General features: G+C 50.3%; 1 protein-coding gene and 1 long non-coding RNA gene across 3 annotated transcripts in view; one reads left to right on the forward strand and one right to left on the reverse strand.

The window, feature by feature from the left end:
• Positions 1-259: 259 nt before the first annotated feature.
• LOC116479396 (uncharacterized) lies at positions 260-4,897 on the reverse strand. Its single transcript, XR_004250996.1, has 3 exons — positions 4,807-4,897; positions 4,080-4,259; positions 260-3,627 (listed from the first exon to the last, which is right to left on the reverse strand). It is a non-coding gene; the product is annotated as an uncharacterized LOC116479396 (long non-coding RNA).
• TBX5 (T-box transcription factor 5) overlaps positions 4,652-22,448 on the forward strand; it is a 54,080-nt gene continuing 36,283 nt past the window's right edge. The window contains exons 1-6 of one of the 2 annotated variants that reach the window (XM_032171495.1): positions 4,652-5,278; positions 9,130-9,314; positions 11,155-11,249; positions 13,440-13,559; positions 14,347-14,494; positions 18,156-18,308. In XM_032171495.1, coding sequence (XP_032027386.1) covers positions 9,168-9,314; positions 11,155-11,249; positions 13,440-13,559; positions 14,347-14,494; positions 18,156-18,308 — 663 coding nt within the window. In that variant the 5' untranslated portion in view covers positions 4,652-5,278; positions 9,130-9,167. Of the gene's footprint in view, positions 5,279-6,942; positions 7,445-9,129; positions 9,315-11,154; positions 11,250-13,439; positions 13,560-14,346; positions 14,495-18,155; positions 18,309-22,448 lie in introns of those variants that run through there. The other variant, XM_032171494.1, reaches the window with a different exon arrangement.

The raw sequence follows: 22,448 nt of genomic DNA on the forward strand, positions 1-22,448 counted from the left end.
ATGGGGTTGGCAGCAGAATGGAACAAAGCTGAGAGAGGACCCAGGGGAGGGGCTGCTCCCATCCCACCGCCAAAGACCTCTGTCGGCACCCGAGGCCTGGACGCCTTCTCTCTGTCACCCTTTCATTGCTGCCAAACACTGCAGGCGCAGTGCCTCTGAACTGGACACAAGAAAATCAGCCTGTATTATCCACTGTCCACCTCAAAATGAAAAGATCCACTTCCCCCTCCCCTCTGATAAACATTCAAGAAGAAAGCAATGCAATCAGAAAGATTATTTTAATGTTATTTCTATTACATCCACAATTGAAATTTTTTTTTTTCAAAAAAGAAAAGGAGAATAATGTATTCTTTTCACTCCATTAGCCCTTGCAGACATTAATGCCACAATTTCTAATGCTCAGGCTTTTCTCCTTCCATTTAGGAGAAATGGCCCCAGGCAAAGAAAAAGTTTGCCTGGACTGATGTGGGGAGCCTCCTATGCAGATAGGTGTAGTTAACAGATGTGAAGAGATGAAGTGACACCTGAAGTCCCAGGCTCCTGGCTGAGATGTTTGGGCCACGGGTTTCGATTAAGATACACCATAGGCTCTACACGATCGGCTCTGGGGTCAGCATTCTGAATTCAAAGACGGGGCTTTTGTTCAAGACCTGAACCCACCTGGTACTAAACCTCAATTTTCTCCCCTGTTTAAAAAAGGGGGCAGTTTTAAAAATCCGTGCTCTGTTGAACCCACTAAGGAGGCTTCAGAAAGTCAAGAACAATGGGCAGAAATGCTTTTCTGGCCTCAGACTGCGCAGCCAATTGCACGAATGTCTTCGGGGTACCCCATTGTTAAGAGCATTCGGTGGGACTTCCAGGTCGTCATGGTGACCAGGAAATTCAAGGTCCTGCGGAAATAATCATCAGGAACTTTTCCACTGGAAACTTTGGTCAGTTGCTCGCCACAGAGAGCCTCTGTCAGTTGTTCCACCCCAATATGTTTTGGGTGTGATTTGGGAGAGGGAGCAAGGTGTCTGGGGTCCCTGCTTCCGGACCCTTCTGTCAGGATGTCACCAAAGGCCAGAAACCCAGCACTAGGGAGCCATAGGAGACTGGCTGGAGAGGAAGAAAAATTAGAGGTCTCGACCAAGCAATTGTTTCAGTGACAGATCCTTCCAGATTGGGGTTTGGCCTCCCTCATCACCCACACCCCCACCTACCTCCCTTCACCTCCTCAAGATCATTACTAGAGTTTTCACTCACAGTTCCAGGCAGGGTGGCGGCCTCCACTCCCACCCATGTATACCAGAGCTCTGTAGCTGAGACCTGTAGTGTCCTCTCTCAAGAAAGTCTCTCCCCAAAAGAGAGGCATGAAGGATGTAGAGATTAGCTGTCCTGATTAAACTGGTGATTTCAGAGTCTCTTGACAACAGCATTTCAGGTTCTCTTGACCCAGCTGGGCCCAAGTCTGAAAGCCTGGTCAGACCTTAGGAATTTTTTAAAACAATGGCCTGGATGATTTAATGGCCTGGATGATTTTGGCCATTGCTTGAATATTGCCTGAATTGTTGGGTTGATGTGGAGGACATCAAGATGAGTTTTCATAAAGAGGGTAATTATGATTACAATTGCTATCTCCTTTGTTTTCTTTGCCGCTACAAATTCTGGATTTCTGCAGCATAGATTTGGAGACAGACCCACACCACTTCTCTTTAAATAAAGTGCTTTATGAAACATCAGATCGAATTCTCTCCAGTGGGGATGCCTTGCTCTGTGAGGCCTGGCTGGTTGGAAAGAGGCCCGCGGGCAGCCAGGACTGGAGTCGAAGTTTCATCTCTGGTTTTGACTCTGGCCCTTTGAGCGAGCTTAACACGTGTGGATTTAATTTCCCTTTCTTTCTTGCTTCCTTTTCTTTCCCCCCACCCCCACCTTGTGAGGGAACAAGAAAAATAGTCTGCTCTGTCGACAGCGCGACACTGTTCCGTTTGCCAAAGAAAATTTGTCTTTCCAGAGTCCCAGAGAGCAGTGGGCTCCTATGTTTCCAACGAGCCCTTCAATTGAGGGAGGAGGTATCCAGACAGGCCCCCTACCTTCACCCCAGACCTAGACATATTAGTTCGAGTCTCTCTCTTGCAGGGTTACAGACCTGGAATGCCCTGTGTTTCTTCCCCCTACCCCAAACATTTTGGGAGACCTATCAGTGGGTTTTGACCTGCAGGATGGTTGAAGTTCTTAGGCTCAATGTGACCCTGGGGGGACTCCATGGTCTCCCAGATGGGACCCTCACCTTTCTAGGCTGGGCACTTGCTGAACTGGAGGAGATAAGAACAGTGGCATCCTTGTGTCCAAGCACCACTCGCTTCCACCTTTCTGCTCTTTGAAGTGTGTAAATTTTTAGCATTGGGATCCTTCTCAGCTGGGCCTTGAAATGACATCCCCTCTTCCAGTTCTCATTTCATTACCCTGAACAGGAAAAACAAAAAACAAAAACAAAGAAAAACCCAACCACCACCACTACCACAAAAAACCCTCACCCTCCAAACTTGGAGAGTAAAGAGGGCGATTATCATCTAAAGCACACGACGCAACACTAACATGAATGAAGAGAGCAGCAATAATAATTCTTGGTGGAAATATTGGAGGAGAGTATTGGATACTCAATAATCATAATAATAACAGCCAGTATTCTTCCCACATACTTCCGGTCAAAGGTGGGGAAACCAGAAACCGAATAAAACATTGGGAAGAGACATACTGTGTTCCTGGAAAAAATATAACAGAGCCAGATTTAACTGGGTGAGAGGGAAAGTGGCCCCCTTGAGAAACCAGGGAATGTCTCACCCTCAGACCGACCCTTTCTTTTGCAAATTGAATTGGTCAAAGTTTATTTTTGTCATCATTTCTATTGTTGTAATTCTTATTCATTTTCCCAGCCCCGTCCACACTTCTATTTTTCACCACCCCCACACCCCCAAGTTGCCACCGGGTCAGGTGGGGACATATGGGGACAGAAATAGAAGGGGATGCATTTTAAAGCGAGTTCTCTTTTGAGAGGAAAACAATGGGTAGTTTTGGAAGTGTCTTTCTTGAAAACGGAAGGAGAAAGCGAAGAAAAAAGTTATCAACAGCAATGGGCCCCTTTGGTTTGGGTTTTGACTTTTTAAAGAGGAACCTCTGCTGTCCTGTTGCAGTATTAAAATCAGAGCAGGAATTTTGCAAAATGAGAAAAATAAACTTCGGGAGGAAACCCAGCTGGGAGCAGGTTCGGGAAAGCGACAGTTCTCCGAAAGGCGGAAGGCAGGATGCGCGCTGTAGCCGGCTCCGGAGTTTACTGCCCAAACGATTAGGGAAAAGAACGAGGATTCTCAAATCTAGTTGCGATCTCTCGTCTCTCCTTTATTCTGTTCGTGGTGCGGGCTTCGGAACGTCTGGGAAAACCAGTATGTGAAGCTGGACTTGCAGAATCCTTTGAATGCCGGTCCAGGTGGCTGCAGGGCCCGCGGTCCGGGATGCCAGAGAAAGGAACCACACGGAAAAGACGCTACGCTCGGAGTTTCGCCTTTTCCTTGCAGCCCCAGCGGGGCCTAGGCCTCGGTTTCCGGCCCACCTCGGCTCAGACGTCAAGTAGGAACTCATCTCGTCGAACTAGGGTTTGGGAGAAGGATTTCGGGTTGCGTTCTTGGCATCTGGGAGCAAACACGAGCCTCGGATTTGGGGACATATCGTTATTAACAACTTGGGAAACGAAAGCGAAGCTTGGGGCAGCCACTGCAGCCTGGCTGAGAGAAAGGACGCGGGTTGTGCTCTCTGGAAGCAAAGGGGTCTGCGGCCCAGCTGGCCTGGGAGCTTGTGGCCGGCGCTGGAAGCTGCCCGCTCTCCCCGCGGGCCTGACCTTGGCTCCCGCCGCAGCTCTGCCGGCCGACTGCCTCCCTGCACATTTTGCTGCCGTTCCAGTCCCGACAAGACTGGAGCCAGGCCACGCTTCGGAAAGCCCTGGGGGTTGGGGACGCGCAAAACCCAGAATCGAACCCCGAAGCTGAGGGCAAGCCTAGATTCAGACGTCCAGCTCCCTCGGGACCCCTTGGCGGAGAACTTACCCTTCCAGAAGGCCCGACGCTCTCCGGCTCTGTGCTGGGCAGGCCTAGCTCTTCTCTCGGCGCCACCAGGGGCGTCTACGCGGTACGTTTTGCAACTCAACCTAGTGGGTTTCCAGCGGTGCGCAAAAGTTTGCGCGCATCCACCACTGCGCTGCTTAGAAATTGTGCCCATTGATCAGACTAAAAATAATAGTCGTCGTGATTACAAAACAAAATAGAGTGCCTCATGCCTCAGCGGGCCCTGGTGCAATAATTATTCTTTACAGAAATCACCTCTCTCCACTCCCACCCCTACTCCACCACCCACTCGCACCCCGCCCCTGCCGGGCCACTCTGGGACGAATTGCATTCTTGGACCTTTCTCTCAGCAAGACACATTACGGAGAACTCCCTCTGTCTCGTGTCCCCTCCACGACAACCCAGTAATTATTTCTATGCAAGTCTGCAAGAGGGCACTGAGTTATCGCATTCCAAGCCTAACCAGCTAGAGCGGCGCCTCGATATTCATTTGCCAAGAGCTCCTCCGCGGGGGATTTTTTTTTTTTTTTTTTTTTTTGATAATAAGGATCCCCTGCCTTATGCAAGAGACCTCAGTAGCCCGGAACAACTCGATTTCCTTCCAACAGAGGTCTGAGGTGGACTCCCACCTCCCTTCGTGAAGAGTTCCCTCCTCTCCCCCTTCCTAAGAAAGTCGATCTTAGCTCTATTTGTGTCTTATGTTCATCACCCTCATTTCTCCGGAGAAAGCCGGGTTGGTTTATGTCTTTATTTATTCCCGGGGCCGAGACGTCCGGGACTTGTGGCTGCGCAGACCCGGCACTGATGGGCGAAGACGGAGAGAAATTAACCTCCCGCCGCTTCCCCTCAGGCAAACGTGACAGCGCGCGGGCCGGTTGCGTGACTCGTGACGTCTCCAAGTCCTATAGGTGCAGCGGCTGGTAAGATAGTCGCTATCGCCTGGTTGCCTCTTTATTTTACTGGGGTATGCCTGGTAATAAACAGTAATATTTAATTTGTCGGAGACCACAAACCAACTTTGAGCTGAGAGGTACGTGCTCTTCTTGACAGACGTTGGAAGAAGACCTGGCCTAAAGAGGTCTCTTTTGGTGGTCCTTCTCAAAGTCTTCACCTGAGCCCTCCTCTCCAGCGAGGCGCCCTCCTGGCTTTTGCGCTACAAAGAAGAGGTGGGATAGCTGGAGGTGAGTTTCGCCCTGGAGGACTAACGGGGGAAATAGGTTTCTCTTTGCAGTTGGCCCTCCTTGGCTTTTCACCCCGTCTTGGTCTTGCTGAATCTTTCCTTGCTGTGCTGCTACTTTTCAAGAATGAAATAAGAACGGCTTCGTGTGTCACCTGGCAAGAATGGATTCTCTGGAAAGGTTTGAAAATCCCTATTTTGCTTGGTGGCCCAGACCATCTGTGCTCAATGAACTAAGCAAATCTGGCTGGGCTATTACCTGGGAGAGTCCAGATTTTTCCTCTCTAGAGGGGCCTGAAGATTATTTATGGGAATTAATTTTATCCCCAAATCTCTGAGAACTTAAAGGGATTGGGAAGGTCTTTCTGGATTTCCCTTTCCCTCTACCGGAGATGTAGCAGTTCAGCCTCCTTCCGATGCCATGTTTGTTTTTTGTGTCTTCGGCCTAAGGTCGCCTTGTTAGCAAGCCCAATGGCCTCCAAGCTGACCTGGAGGGTGAGGGTGTTTTCACAAATAAATAAATCGCCTGGGCAAAGATCTGTTTGCAAACAAACCTGGAAGGTGGAGTGAGCACCATAGCAAAGGAGGGCTGGCTTTCTCCCTGGTTGCCCCATATTTAGGGTTGGAGATTCTCCACTTTAGCATTTTGCAGCAATGGCCTGGCCTGGGATTTTAGCAGAACAGCCACAGAGGGTTACACAGCTGCTGATCTCAGGACATTTCTCCTCCCTCCATCCCTTTCTCCAGACCTTGACTTGCAGGCCCAAGTCTCTTATCAGAACCCTAAAAAAATCAGGATGATGGGGGTACAGGAGGTAAGGATGGGAAACAGAACAGGACTCCTGACATTTACTCCAAGCACCAATATTTGGTGTCCCAATCTGGGTCTGCTCAGACTGAGATCTACTGACTGTGTTTATGCTTTTATTGACCTCTTCAACTCACCCTAAAAAAAAAAAAAAAAAAAATTCAGAGAGGGGAAGGGCAAGGAGAGGAGACCAGTGGAGATGAAAACCCTAGCCAGTCCCCAGTGACTGTTTGATTATTTTAATAAAACTGGGCACTGCCTTGTGTACACCTGGAGCAGGGGAGGTCTGGTGGCCCTACTGGGTGGGGGGTGGGGGCCCGCAGCGATTTCTTAGCATCTTTGATCTCGGCCCCCATCCCAATGCACCTTCACCCTGCCTTCACCCCAGAGTCGTTGAGAGTAGGGGTGATGAGTAGGGGGTGGAGGGGAGATGTCAGGAAGGCGAGCGCCGGCCAGGCGGGGTCAGGCAGCTCTCCTTCTCGAGGTCAGCGTTGGAGAGAATGTCTGCAAGGCTGCAGAGGCCCGCGGTGTGTTTGTGTGTGTGCGTCCAGACTCGGTTCTCTGCGCCGCCAGCGTCACTGAGATTACTTCCCGGTTAGAAGCCGACCGCGTTTGAAATGATTTGTGCAGGAGTTTTTGCAGCCACCACTTGCTCAGAGAAGCAGAGATGGATGGAGGTTGGGAAAGGGGTAGAGAGGAGGGAGTTATTGCAGGTCTGGGTTGAGAGTCCTATTGTGATTCGAGTGTTCGGGAAATCTAGTGGAAAAGTTGGGGGGGGGAAGGGAGGACGGGAGGGTGGGAGGGAGAGAGAAGGGGGAGGGCGGCAGAGTGCAGTGGGAGCTAGTTGGATAGGCGATTTCAGTACTTTGTGAGCATTGAGGCAACCCAACGTCACTGTGCTCAGCTGAGTTGGCTTGTATTTCAGAGAGAGAGAGAGAGAGAGACTGACTCTTACCTCGAATTCGGGAACTTTAATCCTGAAGCTGCGCTCAGAAAGGACTTCGACCATTCACTGGGCTCCCAACTTTCCCTCCCTGGGGGTGTAAAGGAGGAGCGGGGCACTGAGATTATATGGTTGCCGGTGCTCTTGGAGGCTATTTTGTGTTCTTTGGCGCTTGCCAACTGGGAAGTATTTAGGGAGAGCAAGCGCACAGCGGAGGAGGTGTGTGTTGGCGGTGGGCAGTCGCCGCGGAGGCTCCAGCGGTAGGTGCGCCCTAGTAGGCGGCAGTAGCCGCTATTCTGGGTAAGCAGTAAACCCCGCATAAACCCCGGAGCCACCATGCCTGCTCCCCCGCCTCGCCGCCGGCTTCCCTGCTAGGAGCAGCAGAGGATGTGGTGAATGCACCGGCTTCACCGAACGAGGTAACCGTCCCGGCAGATGGCCCGGGAGGCTCAGGAGGGAGCTAGTCGGCCGAGTCGGCTGGGGCAGCGGGAATGGCGGATTCCAGCCCGGCTTTACATTCTGCAGAGCGCAGCTTGGAGAGATTTTGCGCGGCTCTGAGCTCCTCGGCTAATGGAGTCCGGGAGGCCGCCGCGGCTGGCGGAGCGGCATTGAGGTTTGCAGAAGCACGGCCTGGTTCTGTCAAACCGCATCTTGTTCGCCTCCGCCAGCCCGGAGCTCCCCGGGACCCTGGCGAGGACGCGGGGTAGGATTCTCCCGGCAGCCGGCAGTGAATGGGAGCGCGTATGGGGGCGCCAGCCCTGCTTTCTTTTGTTGTGAGTAGGCTGCGGGGCTCCAGTCGCAGCCTCCCTGAAGCCCCGAGAAAGAGGCGAAGAAAGCTGCTTGCAAGTCAGGCCTCAGAAGCTGTCCTTCTCCTCGGCCCCATTTCTAGATCGCTGGCCACTGCAGATCAGGATGGGATCTGGCCCCTTGCTTAAGCAAGAGGGCTAAAGTTTTGGAGGACCGTCGCTTGTGCCCACTTCCCAAAGTCTTCCCGTTCTAGGGGGAATTCCTACTTGAGTATAGAGGAGATTGGAAGGAGATCAGAGAGCAGGAGACAGGCTCATCGGGCTTGAACAGCTCTGCGGCAGTTATTTTGTGTGTTCTAACCTCATATGCCTGCAAACCCGGGCCGTTCTATGCATTGCGGGGACCCGGGCCGCAGATTCAATGTCTCTAGCCTAGGACTTATCCGAGAATGATTTTGTCCTCGCCAATCCTGAGCCTGAGCCTGCAGTTTTAGCAAGCCAGGCCTGGCTGAAGTTCAGAGAAACCCCCTTCGGTCTGGTCACTCCACAAAATGCCCGTTATCCCCCGCCAGGCATCAGAGCGCTGGTGGCGGGCACCCAGTGACAAGCCTCCCTCGGAACCGCTGCACGGTGGCTTTCTTCATCCAGTCTTCTGTTTGGCTACTTTTTATCTTTTAACGAATCTTACTTAAGCTTGGGGTAAAGAAAAAATTTTAAAGGACTTTTAATGTTAAGGCCTGTAACTGATAAAAGATGTATATGAATTCTCTTTTGAACCTAGTTTCAATCTGCACAACCTTCCCCTTCTGTGTTTTTGTTTTTGCAAGAGGCGGGTTATTTCAGACATTTTTGCCTGCTGCAGAAAACTATTCCTCTTGTGAGGTTTAATAAAAAGAGTTTTGACGGCATGTTGTAATTTGGCGAAGAAAGAAATTCTCTAAAGGACACTGGGTTTTTGTTTTGTTTTGTTTTTGGTTCCTACCCAGTGGCTTCCAAAAATACCCACGCCTTATCTTTATTGGCTCTTCCAGAAGTCCAGACAAATTTGACGGGCAGCTTGCTTATCACGGAGAGCCTGCGCAGGGGAGATGCGGGCCTCGCCTCCTCCGGGTCTGACGCGGGTCTTTTGCAAGAGGTTGTGCCTGCTCATAAAGTAATAGTAATACTACTAGGAATACGAGTAATAGTAATAATTCTAGGGACTTCTGCAGTCACCTTCAGCTGGGAACGGAGGTGCTGGTAGCTGGAAACCGGGGGCCAAACTGCTCCCTCCTGTCACTAGAATTGTGCTCTCCAACCTTTCTCTCGTTCTCTCTCTCTCCTCCCCACCCCCATCTCCCCCTGCTTCTTGTCCTCAGAGCAGAACCTTGCGCGGGCACAGGGCCCCGGGCGCACCATGGCCGACGCAGACGAGGGCTTTGGCCTGGCGCACACGCCTCTGGAGCCTGGCGCAAAAGACCTGCCCTGCGATTCGAAACCCGAGAGCGCGCTCGGGGCCCCCAGCAAGTCCCCGTCGTCCCCGCAGGCCGCCTTCACCCAGCAGGTAAGGAGACCTCGCGCTTCGGGTCCCTTTGCAGAGATCAAAGTCAGAGTCTGGCTTCCCTGGCTCGGCTCCTCTTGCGGGGACAGAACAAAAACAAAATAAAAATAAAAAAAAAAACCAAAACGAACACACCGACTATAATCATCCCTTTTCCTTTTTATTCCCACTCAGTTCCACCTTTCTCTGCCCTGTCTCCCCAAATACTAGAGTATTGCCATCTACTTTGTTGTGACGGTTATCTTTACGGCCAAAGGATTTTTGAAATCTATTTAAATTGTTCGAGAAATCCCAATTATCCGGCTGTTTGGGGTCAGCTAACAATGGCCTAGATAATTCCTTTCTCGCTGCACTATGTGTAGAATCGGCCCTCAGCATCTTAATAAGGGCCAGGTCAGCAGCCGATTCAGGCCGGCATGAGCGATGGCTTGACCCCTCTTCTGATCTTCCGTAGCCTTCGCCTCCTCCTGCCTCCTCCTGCCTCCTCCGCGCCGCCGCCTAGACTCGCGCGCCGCACCATTTGTCTTGCGGTCGGGGCCTGGCTGGCTGGCGCGCCATCACCGGCCGCTGGGAGCGCACAGGGCTCTGCCCGGAGGGCACCAGGAGCCTCGGGTTCGCAAGGCTACAACCTGGGCCCGGGCAGAGGGAGGAGCCTCATCTTGCGGTCTGCGCCCAAAACCCGGGATGCACTGGGCGCTCAAGTCGGCCCCTCAGTAGACCCCGGTGATTTTTAAATAAGATGTCACACGGGGTTGAACGGGGTGACGACCAGAAGAGACACTTGCACATGGCTAAAACCCTGCCTTGGGATTTCGATCCCTTCGTGGCTTTTCCCGGCTTCTCTCTTTGGCCTTTAAGTTTCAGGAAAACGTGTGCATATTTGTAAAGAAGCAGAGAGCATGAACACAGTTTAGGAAACTTACAGATTTTTTTTTTCTTTTAAGGAAAAGCAAACCCACTTTTTACACTGTTGTAACTTATTCCAAAATGAAGAGTTTGTGTGTGTGTATGTGTGTGTGTGCACATATGTATATATGTGTATATATATATATATTTGCATCGGTTCTGTAAATTTAGTTTTAGCTGAAAGCCAAAATTTGAAATGGCATCAGGCGTGTCCTATAATCCAAATAGCTGGATGTGAATGGAACTACTTGTAGGGAGAGGCTGGAAGGTTTGTTAATATAGATATTTAGGATTAATTATCTTTCTGGACTGTAAGAACATATGATAATACAAACATTTTTAGGCTTCAAAATTCATATATGTTCAGGTTTGCACTCGCCATGGCCGAGAATAAGCAAGTATTTGCACATCTGTATGTCTGATGTGTGGGCATCTGAGTGTCTACATGAGAATATTCTGAGTGGTTTTCTAGATTAGGTTTCTAGTTTTTCTGGATTAGGTTTTTTTTGTCTGTTTTTTTGTTTTTGTTGTTTTTCCCCTGTATCTCAGGTGAAGTGGATTGAAATTGGCTCTGGTTTTTTTTGGTTTGTTTGTTTGGTTGGTTGGTTGGTTTTTGCTTATTCTGGTCCTCCTCAGTGACATTCCGGAGCACCCTGATGGTGGGTGATCATTCCATAGCCTTGTGCTGGTGGCATTAGAAGGAGACAATACAGCACTGTGGGTCCAAGTGGTTGTTGCAAACCTCAGGGATTCAACTTACATAGGGATCCCTGGGTGCTCCAGATAATTCTGCAGTGGGCTGAGACCACTTTTTACCCTCTGAGACCACAGGCTCCAGCGGGAAGGAGGAGCAGTCTCTGTGTTTTGGGGGAGTTTGGGGAAGAAATGACCGCTACTGCCAGGGCTTGTCAGTGTGACTTTTTTCTCCTTCTTGCAGGGCATGGAGGGAATCAAAGTGTTTCTCCATGAAAGAGAACTGTGGCTGAAATTCCACGAAGTGGGCACGGAAATGATCATAACCAAGGCTGGAAGGTGAGATGGTTAGTTGTGTAGAGAGAAGGACGAAGAGAAATTGTGGGAGAGGTGAAGAAGAAAAGGTGGCTTGGAAGAGAAGAGGAAAGGAAACGGGCAAAAAGAGAGGGAACACAGAGAAAGAAGAGAATAGAGGAGAGGAGAGAGAGAGAAAGAGAGAGATAGATCCTGGGTAAAGAGTCACAGGGAGATTCCTCCATTGATCTCTCCTAGGATGGAGGAAATACTCCAAAAGTTCAAGTCCGGAAACTGGGCATTTCTCCCGCCTCACGTATAAAAACAATAAAGAGCTTGGGAGGCCGTGCTATCTGGATTCGTAATGAGGGAAAGAGAGAAGAGAGAAAGGAAAACACAGAAAACAGAGACCCAGAGAAGACAGAGTCTAGAAGGTCTTCGGGTTTCACGGATCTTGGACTTTATCTTTACTCCTACCCTCATTCCCACCCTCCCTGACCTTGGAGTGGCTCCAAGGTCCCACCCGATTGTCAAACTCTGAATCGTTTAAGGTATTCGCTACCTCTTTCATTGTTTATAGAAAGCAAGCGAAGCCTTTGAAACTGAACCGGGGCTCGGCCGGGCTCCATATACAGACACCGATAAACACGGCAGCTTCGCCAAGACACTCGCCCCAGAGTTCCCCTTAAAAGCTCGCAGAGTTTTAGCTAGAAATGCTAGACTTCTGGGGGAGGAGGAAGGAGAGTGGTGCAGCTCTGTATGTCAGTGTGTGTGTGAGTGTGTGCACGCGCGCGCCCAGGTCTCGGACGTCCTGGCCACATCCCTACCAATGCTGGACTGGTCTTCCGCGTCCCGCAAAGCAAAAAGCCAGAGGATGCCCCGAGCAGGCGTGTGGAGCAGGCGACCGGTAGGCCCAAGCCACCGAGTGTGTGAAGGGGGAGGGTGGAGCCGCCTTTCCAGACGCCCCCGCCCCCGTTCTCCAGCCGAAGCCTCCCTCAATAAACTGACAACAGTGACATTTATTATTATTTAAAATTAAACAAAGTCTGCTCCCCGCTCGACCCAAGGCCTGAGTGAACTAGGAGGCGCGTTCTGTTTATATCAACGAACTGCAGTCCTCTTCCTATTCCCCCAGGAAGGAAAGACACGTCCGAGTCCCTCTTTCCCCCCGAGCCTGAGCCGTGAGGATTTAACTATAAAAGGCCTGCGAAGTCTTCTGCGCCTCCGCCTCCGGGCGCACTCGCTCAGGCTGATAAACACTGCGAGGCTTTGGCTCCAGGGCTCGGAGGGAGAGGCCTCCGTTCGACCCTTCCCGCCATCGCTGAGTGAGCCGAGATCTGCCAACTTGTCTTTTAGCCCCAGGCCAGCCTTGAGAATCTTTGCTTTCTGGGGCATGCTCCTCAGAAGGTGGAGGGAAATTTGGAGTGCGCCAGGGCGCAGAAAGGCAGCAGAGACGGCACAGTTCCGGGCCATCGGCTTGATAACGACTGGATCTTAGTTCAGGCCTCAGCTTTTTCTGAAGCCAGACCTGGAAGGGTCTGGAATGTCTTTGCTGAAGGCCAAGGAATTTCGACTCTCCAAGGAAGAGTGCCAGGCGCCTTGGAGAAGTTGTGGGGGCATTCAGGAATAAACTCCTGCTAGAGACCCGTGTCAGAGGTCATTAACCGAGTTATACTGGGAACCGCGGCTTTCCCCCTCCTCCAGGGGCAGAGGACCAAAGCCAGGTCGGGAAGCCTGTGCGCACCCAAGCGTGTGCGTCTCTGGGGCGCACACACCTGTGTACACGTGATACCTTAGCACCGCGAAGATCGGCGGAAGCACCTGGCTAGACCGATCCTCTGGGATCAACGCCTAGCTTTGTACCTAATAAGCCTCCTCTCCCCACAAATATTAATAGTCGGTGTCTGGCTCTGAAAAGGGCGGTTAGCAAGAGTTGAAATGGAGGTCCCTTTGAAGCATCTTCAAAACCCGTTCTCTAGAGGCGCATGCGTCCTGGTTTGTTTTCTGCTTAGGATACCTACAGTTGCCCGCCTGCTGTTACCTCCTCCCTTCGCCTTTCTCCTCCCTATAACTGCAAGGGAAACCCGGGGTGGATCTTGCGGAGAGCGGAACGGGGCTAGTTTCCGCTTCCACGTTTCTCCAGGAATCGCTTTTTCCCTTAAAATGGATGGAGGCTGCCTTAAAATGCTGGCATTAATTCCCGCCCCCCTCTCTCCCTCGTTCCCTCTCTCTTAGGCGGATGTTTCCCAGTTACAAAGTGAAGGTGACGGGCCTTAATCCCAAAACGAAGTACATTCTTCTCATGGACATTGTACCTGCCGACGATCACAGATACAAATTCGCAGATAATAAATGGTAGGCACTGGGGTGGCAGGTGGAGCGGGGTGAGAGAAAAGTGGAACCTTCTCCCGAAAAGTTGAAACTGAATCAGCGAACTTTTTTTTTTTTAGTTCCTACTGTGTGCTAAAGGCGTCTGTCCGCCTATCCCATTGCTTTTTACTAATCATTCTCAGACGAAGAAACTACAACCATTAGCTTCGGTTTTCCAGATGAGAAAACGGAGGCTCAGAGGAAGTGAGGTGCCTGTGTCTATCGCTGCACCCACAGGTCGTGGATTTTTACAAAGGGTATTGTTACCAAGTGCTGGAGGTATTTCTGGGGGCATAAAACGATTTATAGTTATTTTTTATGAGTTACCTGCTTTGAACATGCATTTTTATGAAATTGCAAAATCGGCTAGTGGTATTCGAGTTAAACAGTTAGGAGAGGCCCATTTCTTGGGTAGAATTGTTCCCGTGGCTGCCAGCAGTGCAGGGGCCTGACGATGAAATCCCCGTTGAAAGCCCTCAAGGAATTTTCAAGGCTTTTTCCACGTCCAGACCTCCAGAGCCCGTCACTTGTTTGTGGGATGCGAGAGGCTGTAAGAAGAAACGGCTGGGCCAGGGGCTTGCCTGGACGCAGGCACAAAGTATTGTGGGGCAGCTGGGATTGCAGATACCTAAGGGAGACGAGAGGGCCTCCAGATTATTTCCAGCTACTACTCAACAACCCTCACCTGGTGCGTGAACTGAAGCACGCTTCGGTGCAGTGCGCTACCTCCAGACTCTGAGCCAGGCCTCTAGTACACCTCTCCTTCATCTAGGTCTGTGACCGGCAAAGCTGAGCCCGCCATGCCCGGCCGCCTCTACGTGCACCCAGACTCCCCCGCCACCGGGGCGCATTGGATGAGGCAGCTCGTCTCCTTCCAGAAACTCAAGCTCACCAACAACCACCTGGACCCATTTGGGCATGTGAGTACCGTGGCCTGGATTCCACGCCTTGTCTCCCTCTTGTCCTCTCTCCCTTCTCACTGGGTTTCTCTCTCTTCTTCGCTCTGTGTGCCCACATTTCTCCTTTTCTTTCCTCCATTTTCTCCCACTTTCGTCGCTTTCTGCCTGTACCTTCTTGATCTGGCCTTCCTTCCTCTTCCTTTTCCTCCCCTCCGTCTCAATTCTCTTATTCCTTTCTCTTCTTTCACCTTCTCACTCGCTTTCCCTTTGCTTTCTTTTTCTTCCTACTACTTCATCCTCTGTCTCCACTACTCTCCTACAGAGATATCTGCCCCTCTGCAGTCCTCCCTGTGATCCACACTCCCCAGGTCTGGGTCTGTCGTTCCTTGGTGGCTGGAGATATGGCCCCCGGCTCACCTGGTCTGGGGCTGCATCCTTGCCGCTAGGGCCCAACCCCTCTCCCTTTGCCTAGGGATGGAGGAATGACTGAAGCTGCTCATTCAAGGCCTGGAGAGTCTGTGAATTCGATCTGTGGTTAGGAGTGGAGGGCTGTGTTTCAGTCTTGCAGAAAATATGGACTCCCTAGCCCAGTGGATACCCAGTATAGACTGCACAAAGGCTGGACCACAATGAAAGCCATATACCTTCCCTCCCCACTTCCCAATCCTGCCTTAATTTTGGGATGTTCCAGGGGAGAGGGAGAGCCCAGCTCACCTGCCCCCTCTTTTCCAGATGGGAAATGAACTTATAAGAGGCGAACTCTGGTGCCAGTGCCGCTTTTTAGCTTGATACTCCTGGGGAGATCTGTTTTTTCCAACAATCAGCTTTCTCCCTTTCCACACTGTGCCCAGAGCAGGCGAACCTAAAGCAGGGTCCTAAACTTGGAGTCTGGATTGGACCCAAGAGAGGGGACTGGTGAATTTCCTGAAACTGAATGCAGGGTATTGAATGTGCAGCCTGCCCACCACCCAAAAGAATGTGTAGGTTTTAGTGGATTCTTAGTAGGGTCATCACCCCTCTTCTCCAAAGAAAAACAAAACACAAAACACTGATTTTTGAAAAAATGTCCCCAAATCTCATCGTAGAAGATAATCACTAGAACAGAACATGGATTCTGTATTCACGTTTAGAACTTTTAGCTGGATGATTCTGCCATACAAGTGGGTACATTCGTCTTAGGGCATTTGATTCTCATGGCAGCCTAGGGGGAGGATGGAGAGGCATAGCTTTTGCACAGGAGAGTCCAGGAGACAGGGGGTGACTTGCCAAGGTCCTACAGCTTGTATTTGGGAGCAGAGATTTGCGGCTAGGTCCCTCTAATTACAAAACGAGTTCCCTGTCCTGGAAGGTTGTAGCTTCAAAGAGGAGCAACAGATAGGCGCATGGTCGCCGATTTCAGGGAAAGGAGGGGGCTGGGAGGGAATGAATTTGGTCAAGGGGGCGGGGAGGATGGTTTATGAAGGGCCAAACGAGAAATCTGCTCCTTTGAGGCCTCGGGGCTGAAGCACTGAAGTCCCCAGGATCTGGGATGGGAAGAGGATCTCAGGTGTCCCCACTGATGGGTAAATGCAGCTCTCAGCACGTGGGTGGAGAGCAGAAAGAATCATTCCGTCTGTGCAGCCTGCTTGGAGGGCTCGGAAGGCATTCCCAGGCAAATGCAGAGCCACTCTGTTAAACCCGGGTGTTCTGCCCACGAATCCTTCTTGCTGGGCTTCCCAGGAGGTGCTCTGTAAATTTAGCTTGCGTAGGCATTGGCTGACCCGCCCTGGCTGTGTATCTGCCAGTCCCCAGCAGATGCCTTACCAGCACCGGAAAACCGGGGCCATTTCTAAAGGTTCCACATGCATCTCTGGGCTGGCTCCTTCTGGAGGATGGGACCCTTGGGTGGGGTCCTGCGTGGTCCTTGACACTGGGAAGTGGACGGTTCCCCAGGCTCATTTCAGGTCCTAGCTTTTTCTCTGCTCCTCTGGAGTGCCTTCGGGGTGTCTCTGGGGCGGATGCCTGCGGAAGGTGCACAACCTCACCACCAAATTCCTGGCATCCCTGCCAGCTTCAGGACCTTCCCAGATGGGGAGAGGGGCTCGGAGCTGCTCAGAACTGCCTAGAAGGCAGGCATTCCCACCCCAAACTCCGGACTTTTAATTCAGAGCCGCCCTAATGAAATTAGGAGCCATTAGATCGCCCTCGCGCTGATGTCTCCACACTGTCCCCAGCCGTCAAAGCAATTTGGCTAAGCCGGGCCGATGGCCCCGTCGGCCGGGGACTGTGGCGGCCAGGGGGGCCCCGCTGCGTCTCTCTGTCGCCACGCCGCCCCGGTCGGCGTCGCTATCGGCCGGGGAGGCGGCCGGGCCACGGCGGCCGGAGATTAGAGCCGCGCGGCGCGGGGTCGGGCAGCCGCGGGGCCGGCGAGTTCCTCGTCCCTCCCCCGCCCGGGCCGCGGCTCCCCTCCCCCAACTACCTCCACCCATTCGGGGCCGGGCTCCGGGGTTGGTCCAAGAATCTTGCCCCAGGGTCATCAATGCAAATAATCAAAGTCACTGAGACAACCTCCGCAGCTCCCGGGAAAAAGCAGGCCAGATTTTCAGGCTGTTAAACGCGGCGATTCGCACGTTCCGTGGGGATGTTTCAGAGCATTTTGGTAAATATTAGCGTCATCAGAACAACAAATCCAGTTTTATTGGTGAGGATGCTCATCTGTGACTAGCCCTGGCTCCAGCAAGAACGTGCAGCCTGGAAGTCCTCCTCCTCCTCCTCTTCCTAATGATAATGGTGATTGTAAAAATAACAGCACAACTACAGCAGTTAGGACCCCTCTTGCCCCGGGAGCACCCCTAAATATGGGGAAGATAGGAAGTAGAAAGAGAATATTCGCGAAAAAGCAGATGTAGCCGTTCTGTCTGGGGCAAGCCTGGAGATAATTCTGGTTGTGGATCCTGAAACGTGATAAAGCTGGAGAAAGGGAGTTTCCAAGGCAACCAGCCTCTTCTTTGAGAGGTGTGGGGGGTGCTTCCTCCCCACACCTTATGAGCCGACATCCTTGGAGGACAGATCACCCGCGACCCCCAAATATCTTCTCTTTTCACGAACTCTACTTTGCTTGTTCTCCAAAGGCCCCACATTTGAGTTCTGATCACCCACCCTAAGCCTCAGAAAAAGGCTGTGCAGCGAACTGGTGATTTTTTTTAATTTATTTCAGTTTTCCAAACACTTAGTATCTTCTCTTGCATCCCTTAGAGATTTGGGGAGTGGGGGTTATTTCTATGTTTGTTGTTTGTTTGTCCCCGTGCCCCAGCACCACCTGTCAATCCAAAAGTGCCGTTCAGGCTTCCCTCCAGACGCGGATTCCTCGATCCAGACTTGCTCAGCTCCCGTTGGGGGTGGGAAGTGCCCTATGCAGGGAGTTAATTTATTAAGCAAACTTTATTAAGAATTCTGATTTACTGCTCTGTGTGCCTTGGGTAGATTCCTGGAATATTACCCTGGCTTTTTCGGTTGGAAATTGTTATTTTTGAAATGTTTCTTTTTAATGAAATCCCTGGCCCCTTTTCAAAACAGAAGAAAAATATCTATTTTTCGAGAGCCGATATAACAAGGCGAATTTAGAGGGTGGGGAGCAGGGTTTTATCTGGAGACAAAGGGAGTTTTGATTTTCTTACAATCTCATTTTCTTTATTATTTTTAGATTATTCTAAATTCCATGCACAAATACCAGCCCAGATTACACATCGTGAAAGCGGATGAAAATAATGGATTTGGCTCAAAAAATACAGCGTTCTGCACTCACGTCTTTCCTGAGACTGCGTTTATAGCAGTGACTTCCTACCAGAACCACAAGGTAAGCCTGAATGAAGCCCAGGAACCAGCGCCTGGGGCCGTCTGCTCTTTCTTTTGCATGAATCTACAAGGATTTCCTGCTGGAACTTTGCTCCTCTGAATGGCAGCAGTCACCAACTTTGATCCCAGAGTGCTGGGGTGGGGACAAAGCTGCAGCCTAAGAGTTTCAGCTGTTTTTTTTACTACATGCACGGGCTCGGCATGACAGTCACAACCACACATATGCACCCACACCAGTTAGAAACAAACTTGTCAAACCATAGATGGGCCACACACTCAAATGCCACAAGAAGGCATCCCACTGAACTTATGAAATGCCTAGTGGGAAGAAAGGTTGCTTAATGGCTCTGGTGCTGCCATTTCATTTCTGGGGCAACCGTTTCTGCTGGGGCCAGTTTTCTCCTCTCTGCCTTTTTAATTTTTTTCACTCCGAGACAGGGTCTCACTCTGTCACCCAGGCTGGAGTGCAGTGGCACAATCATGGCTCACTGCAGCCTTGACTTCCCAGGCTCAAGAGATCCTCCCGCCTCAGCCTCTGGAGTAGCTGGGACTATAGGCACACACCATCATTATGCCCAGCCAATTTTTAACTTTTGTTTTTTGTAAAGACGGGGTCTCGCTATATTGCCAGGACTGGTCTTGAACTCCTGGCCTCAAGCGGTCCTCCCACATTGGTCTTCCAAAGTGTTAGTATTACAGGCATGAGCCACTGCACCCAATTTTGCCACTGAACTGGCAATAGTGCAGGTGGCAAAGTTGCCGGGATCCTTAGGATTGGACTTTCCTGATGCTTCCCTAATTGTTTCAGAAATCACTGACTCCAGACCACATTCTTGAGCAAGGTTTACCTTGTTAAAATGAAAACAGGGCAACCTGCGCCACCGGCAGCTTGGGATAACACTCCCAAGCTGGACTTAGACAACAGCCTGCAGAACCACAGCTTGGTGAGGGGAGGCACACCTGCATTGCTTGGGAGAAGGTGGCTGCAGTTTGGTGTAGGGGCGGGATGCTGCCGGATGGATTGTGTGAAAGTCAGACCTCATGAGGTTCAAAACCCAGGAGCTGGTTTCGGCATTTCAAAGCTTGGCAATGACTTTGGAGCAGGCTGCCTATAGCGGCAGGTTGGAGGGTGGGGGAGGATCTTCTCTTTTTCCTCAGGAGAAAGCTTGTCTCGACTTCTCAGGAGTCACCTCTGTTCCTTAGATACCCGAGTGTATGTGGATTCGTTTTATTGCGGGTGGCAGGAGGGATTTAATGTTTCCTAAGCCTTGGTATGAAAAGTTCTAGAATCTGGAGAGGTGAGCAATAGGTGCTGGGGGAGGGGCCCCTGCCCTCGTGCGGTTGTAGACTGTTAGAAGTATTAAGCAGTGATTTGGGCTTAGAAGGCTGTGGAAGGGCAAGGTAGGAGGAGGGTCCATATGGGATCTGTGAGGGCAGGTCACCTAGATGGATGTGGAGATGGTGTGCCCCTCCCTTTTCTTAGCTACTGTCCCCACCAGCAAGGCTGGGGTAGAGGGAGAACTGCAGGAGCTGGGGACTGGACAGGAGAGGCCAGAGAAGGGTGAGAGGAAGGCTTAGCACCCCAAATCCTCCTGTCCCCCCTCGAAGGTCATTCCGGTGCAGGCTGGCTTGGCAGAGAATACCCCAGCTGAGGCCGGGACTGTTCCAAAATGCTGTGGGCAATCTCCAAATCCAGATTGTGAACAGGCCAAGCTGTGATAGATGGTCCTTTCCAGGCCACAAGGCCTGTCTTGGAACCCAGGTCAAGAGAGAGCTTCCTGCCCTCGGAAAGAAAACTCATTCCCCTCAAAACACCATTCCTTTTTAAATGGGTAGGAGGATTTTTCTGAGTATCCTTCCACTTGTTGAACCAGCAAGAGCAAAACTGAGGGCCGAATGCCCTGAAAGATGCACAACTATTTCAGGCCAATTTGATTCTGGCTCCTTGAAACCTGTTTCCCTCAATGGTTGCTGTAAACCTGTGTTTAGCTTTGTGGTGACGGTCACCACAAAGGAAAAAAAAAAAATAGCAATAAGGAAGCTCAATTCTTCCTATATATGTGTATACTTACATGCTCTCAGACCAGACAGGGGTCCAAAAATATATCACATCTTTCCCCCCTCTACCCCAACAAAGCCCAGGTTCATATAGGAGGATAGGAAGGGGTAGACATATAAAAGTGACCTGCTTAAAAAACCATCTGAGTGCTCAGGTCCTTTGGAAGAAACACCCTAAATTCTGTGTAGTTATGGTCTTAAGACTCATCAGGTGTGGATAGATGTGAGAAAACTCACTCCCTCTCTCCTTTTCTCCGTTGACAGCCTTATTGAGGCATAATTGTCATCTAATAAACTGCCATATTTGAAATAGACAATTAGATAAGCTTCATGTGTATGTATATGTATACCTGTGAAACTGTCACTGCAACCATTTGTGAATATGCCCAACACCCTTTACATTGCTATTTAAAAAATTTCTTCCCCAATGCACATATTTAGTGACTGATGTGCATGAATGCCTGCCTGCCCAATGGGGTGTGTATGTGTGATTCTTTTTTTTTTTTTTTTAGCACAATCCAGGGAATCGTGTGTCTGAATGCTCACAGGTCTAAGAATGTGTGTCTCCAAATATGCATTTGGATATATGTGTGTTTCAGTGCCACACTAAGTGTTCACACACAATAATTGCTTTTTTTCTGTATTGATTGAGTCAGGGAGCCCAGCTGAGCTGTGCATAAAGTTCTGTTTAGCCAGCCTGACAGATTCCTTGCCATCCAGGAGAGAAATTTCATGGGAGACAACTTTCTGTTACCCTCCCCCACTTCTTACTTTAGAGCACCAAAGACACCTATTTTCTTTTTCAGGAGCAAATCCAAAACTGTGCACTTTCCTAGTCAAGTGCAGGGCCCCTGCAAACATTTCCCACATGGATATATGATGTGTGATTTAAATAAGCGGGCCAGGGTTGCATGTGATTTGTGGACTCAGTCTTGCTACTTTATTGTCCCACCTGGACTGGGTGTTGAGACTTCTGACTTCATGCGTAGAAGCCAGCTGAGCTCACCATCGCATAGGGTTAAGGTGGAGGACTGTGGAGGCTGACTGCTTGGGTTCAAACCTACCTGACTTTGGGCAAATGACTTAACTCCATCTCCCCACCTGTAAAATGGGGATAATAAGAGAACTCACCTCATAGGGTTGTTGTGAGGATTCAGTGAGATAATTCCTGGCAAGTATGTCATGCGGGACCTGGCAGAGAGCTAGCACAGAGCATTAGTAACGATTGATGGACCATTGATTGACTACTTAGCAGATCAGTTTATTAACAGGGCGACTCCATCCAAAACACAGACTTCGGAAAACTCTTTGTTTACTCATTCTAACTTCCTGGCTAGTTTAGAATCTGAAAGACTGGGAATTTAAATAAGTTCTTATTCCTGTGGTTGAAAAACAACTGCAAATATTAGTCTTTGTGGTTGAGTTGGCTCATTCCCTGATCATGTCATCAATTCAAGGACTATTTGTCTAGTGTTTTGCCTTGGATAAATGAGCAGGGAAAAGAAAAGCAATGCATGTGATTAAATTGCCAAGACAATTTGGAAAAATGAGGGCCACCGTTTTTATGGTCAAAGGGCCCAGTGCCTTCAGAATGATCTGTCTCTATTTGGATGCTGGTACCAGGTGGAGGTAGGTATGCTACAGGGTTCATTTCTTAGGCTGCAACCACATACCCATATACCACTGGGCCCCTAATGACGAGACACATTTCCTCAGCCCAGCTGTGATCTCGGGCTGGATTTGGGACTTATTTCCCCAGATGGTTGACAGCTTGAAAAAGATATTTAAAAACTCAAATCTTCCCCAGGAACGTTCATTCTGTGAAACACGTTTTTGTAAAGTTTTCACTGCAGTTGTCAGCAGCTCCCAGGGCAATCCCTAGAAATATTTAGGTGTTAAAAAAAGGTCACGTGGGCATTTCATTTCCCTCTTCTTGCAACAATGGCTGTGTATGCAAGCAATGTCTATCCCCAGATATTAACTTAACTTTGCCATTAAAAGGCATTTTCCTCCTGCTTAAATCATTGTGTAAAGAGTCTATATTTATGAGGTATGAGCTTTCTGGTTCGGACCAGGAAATGAA

Source organism: Hylobates moloch, unplaced genomic scaffold, assembly GCF_009828535.3.
Source record: "Hylobates moloch isolate HMO894 unplaced genomic scaffold, HMol_V3 SCAFFOLD_12, whole genome shotgun sequence".
In the NCBI taxonomy this organism is placed as follows: domain Eukaryota; kingdom Metazoa; phylum Chordata; class Mammalia; order Primates; family Hylobatidae; genus Hylobates; species Hylobates moloch.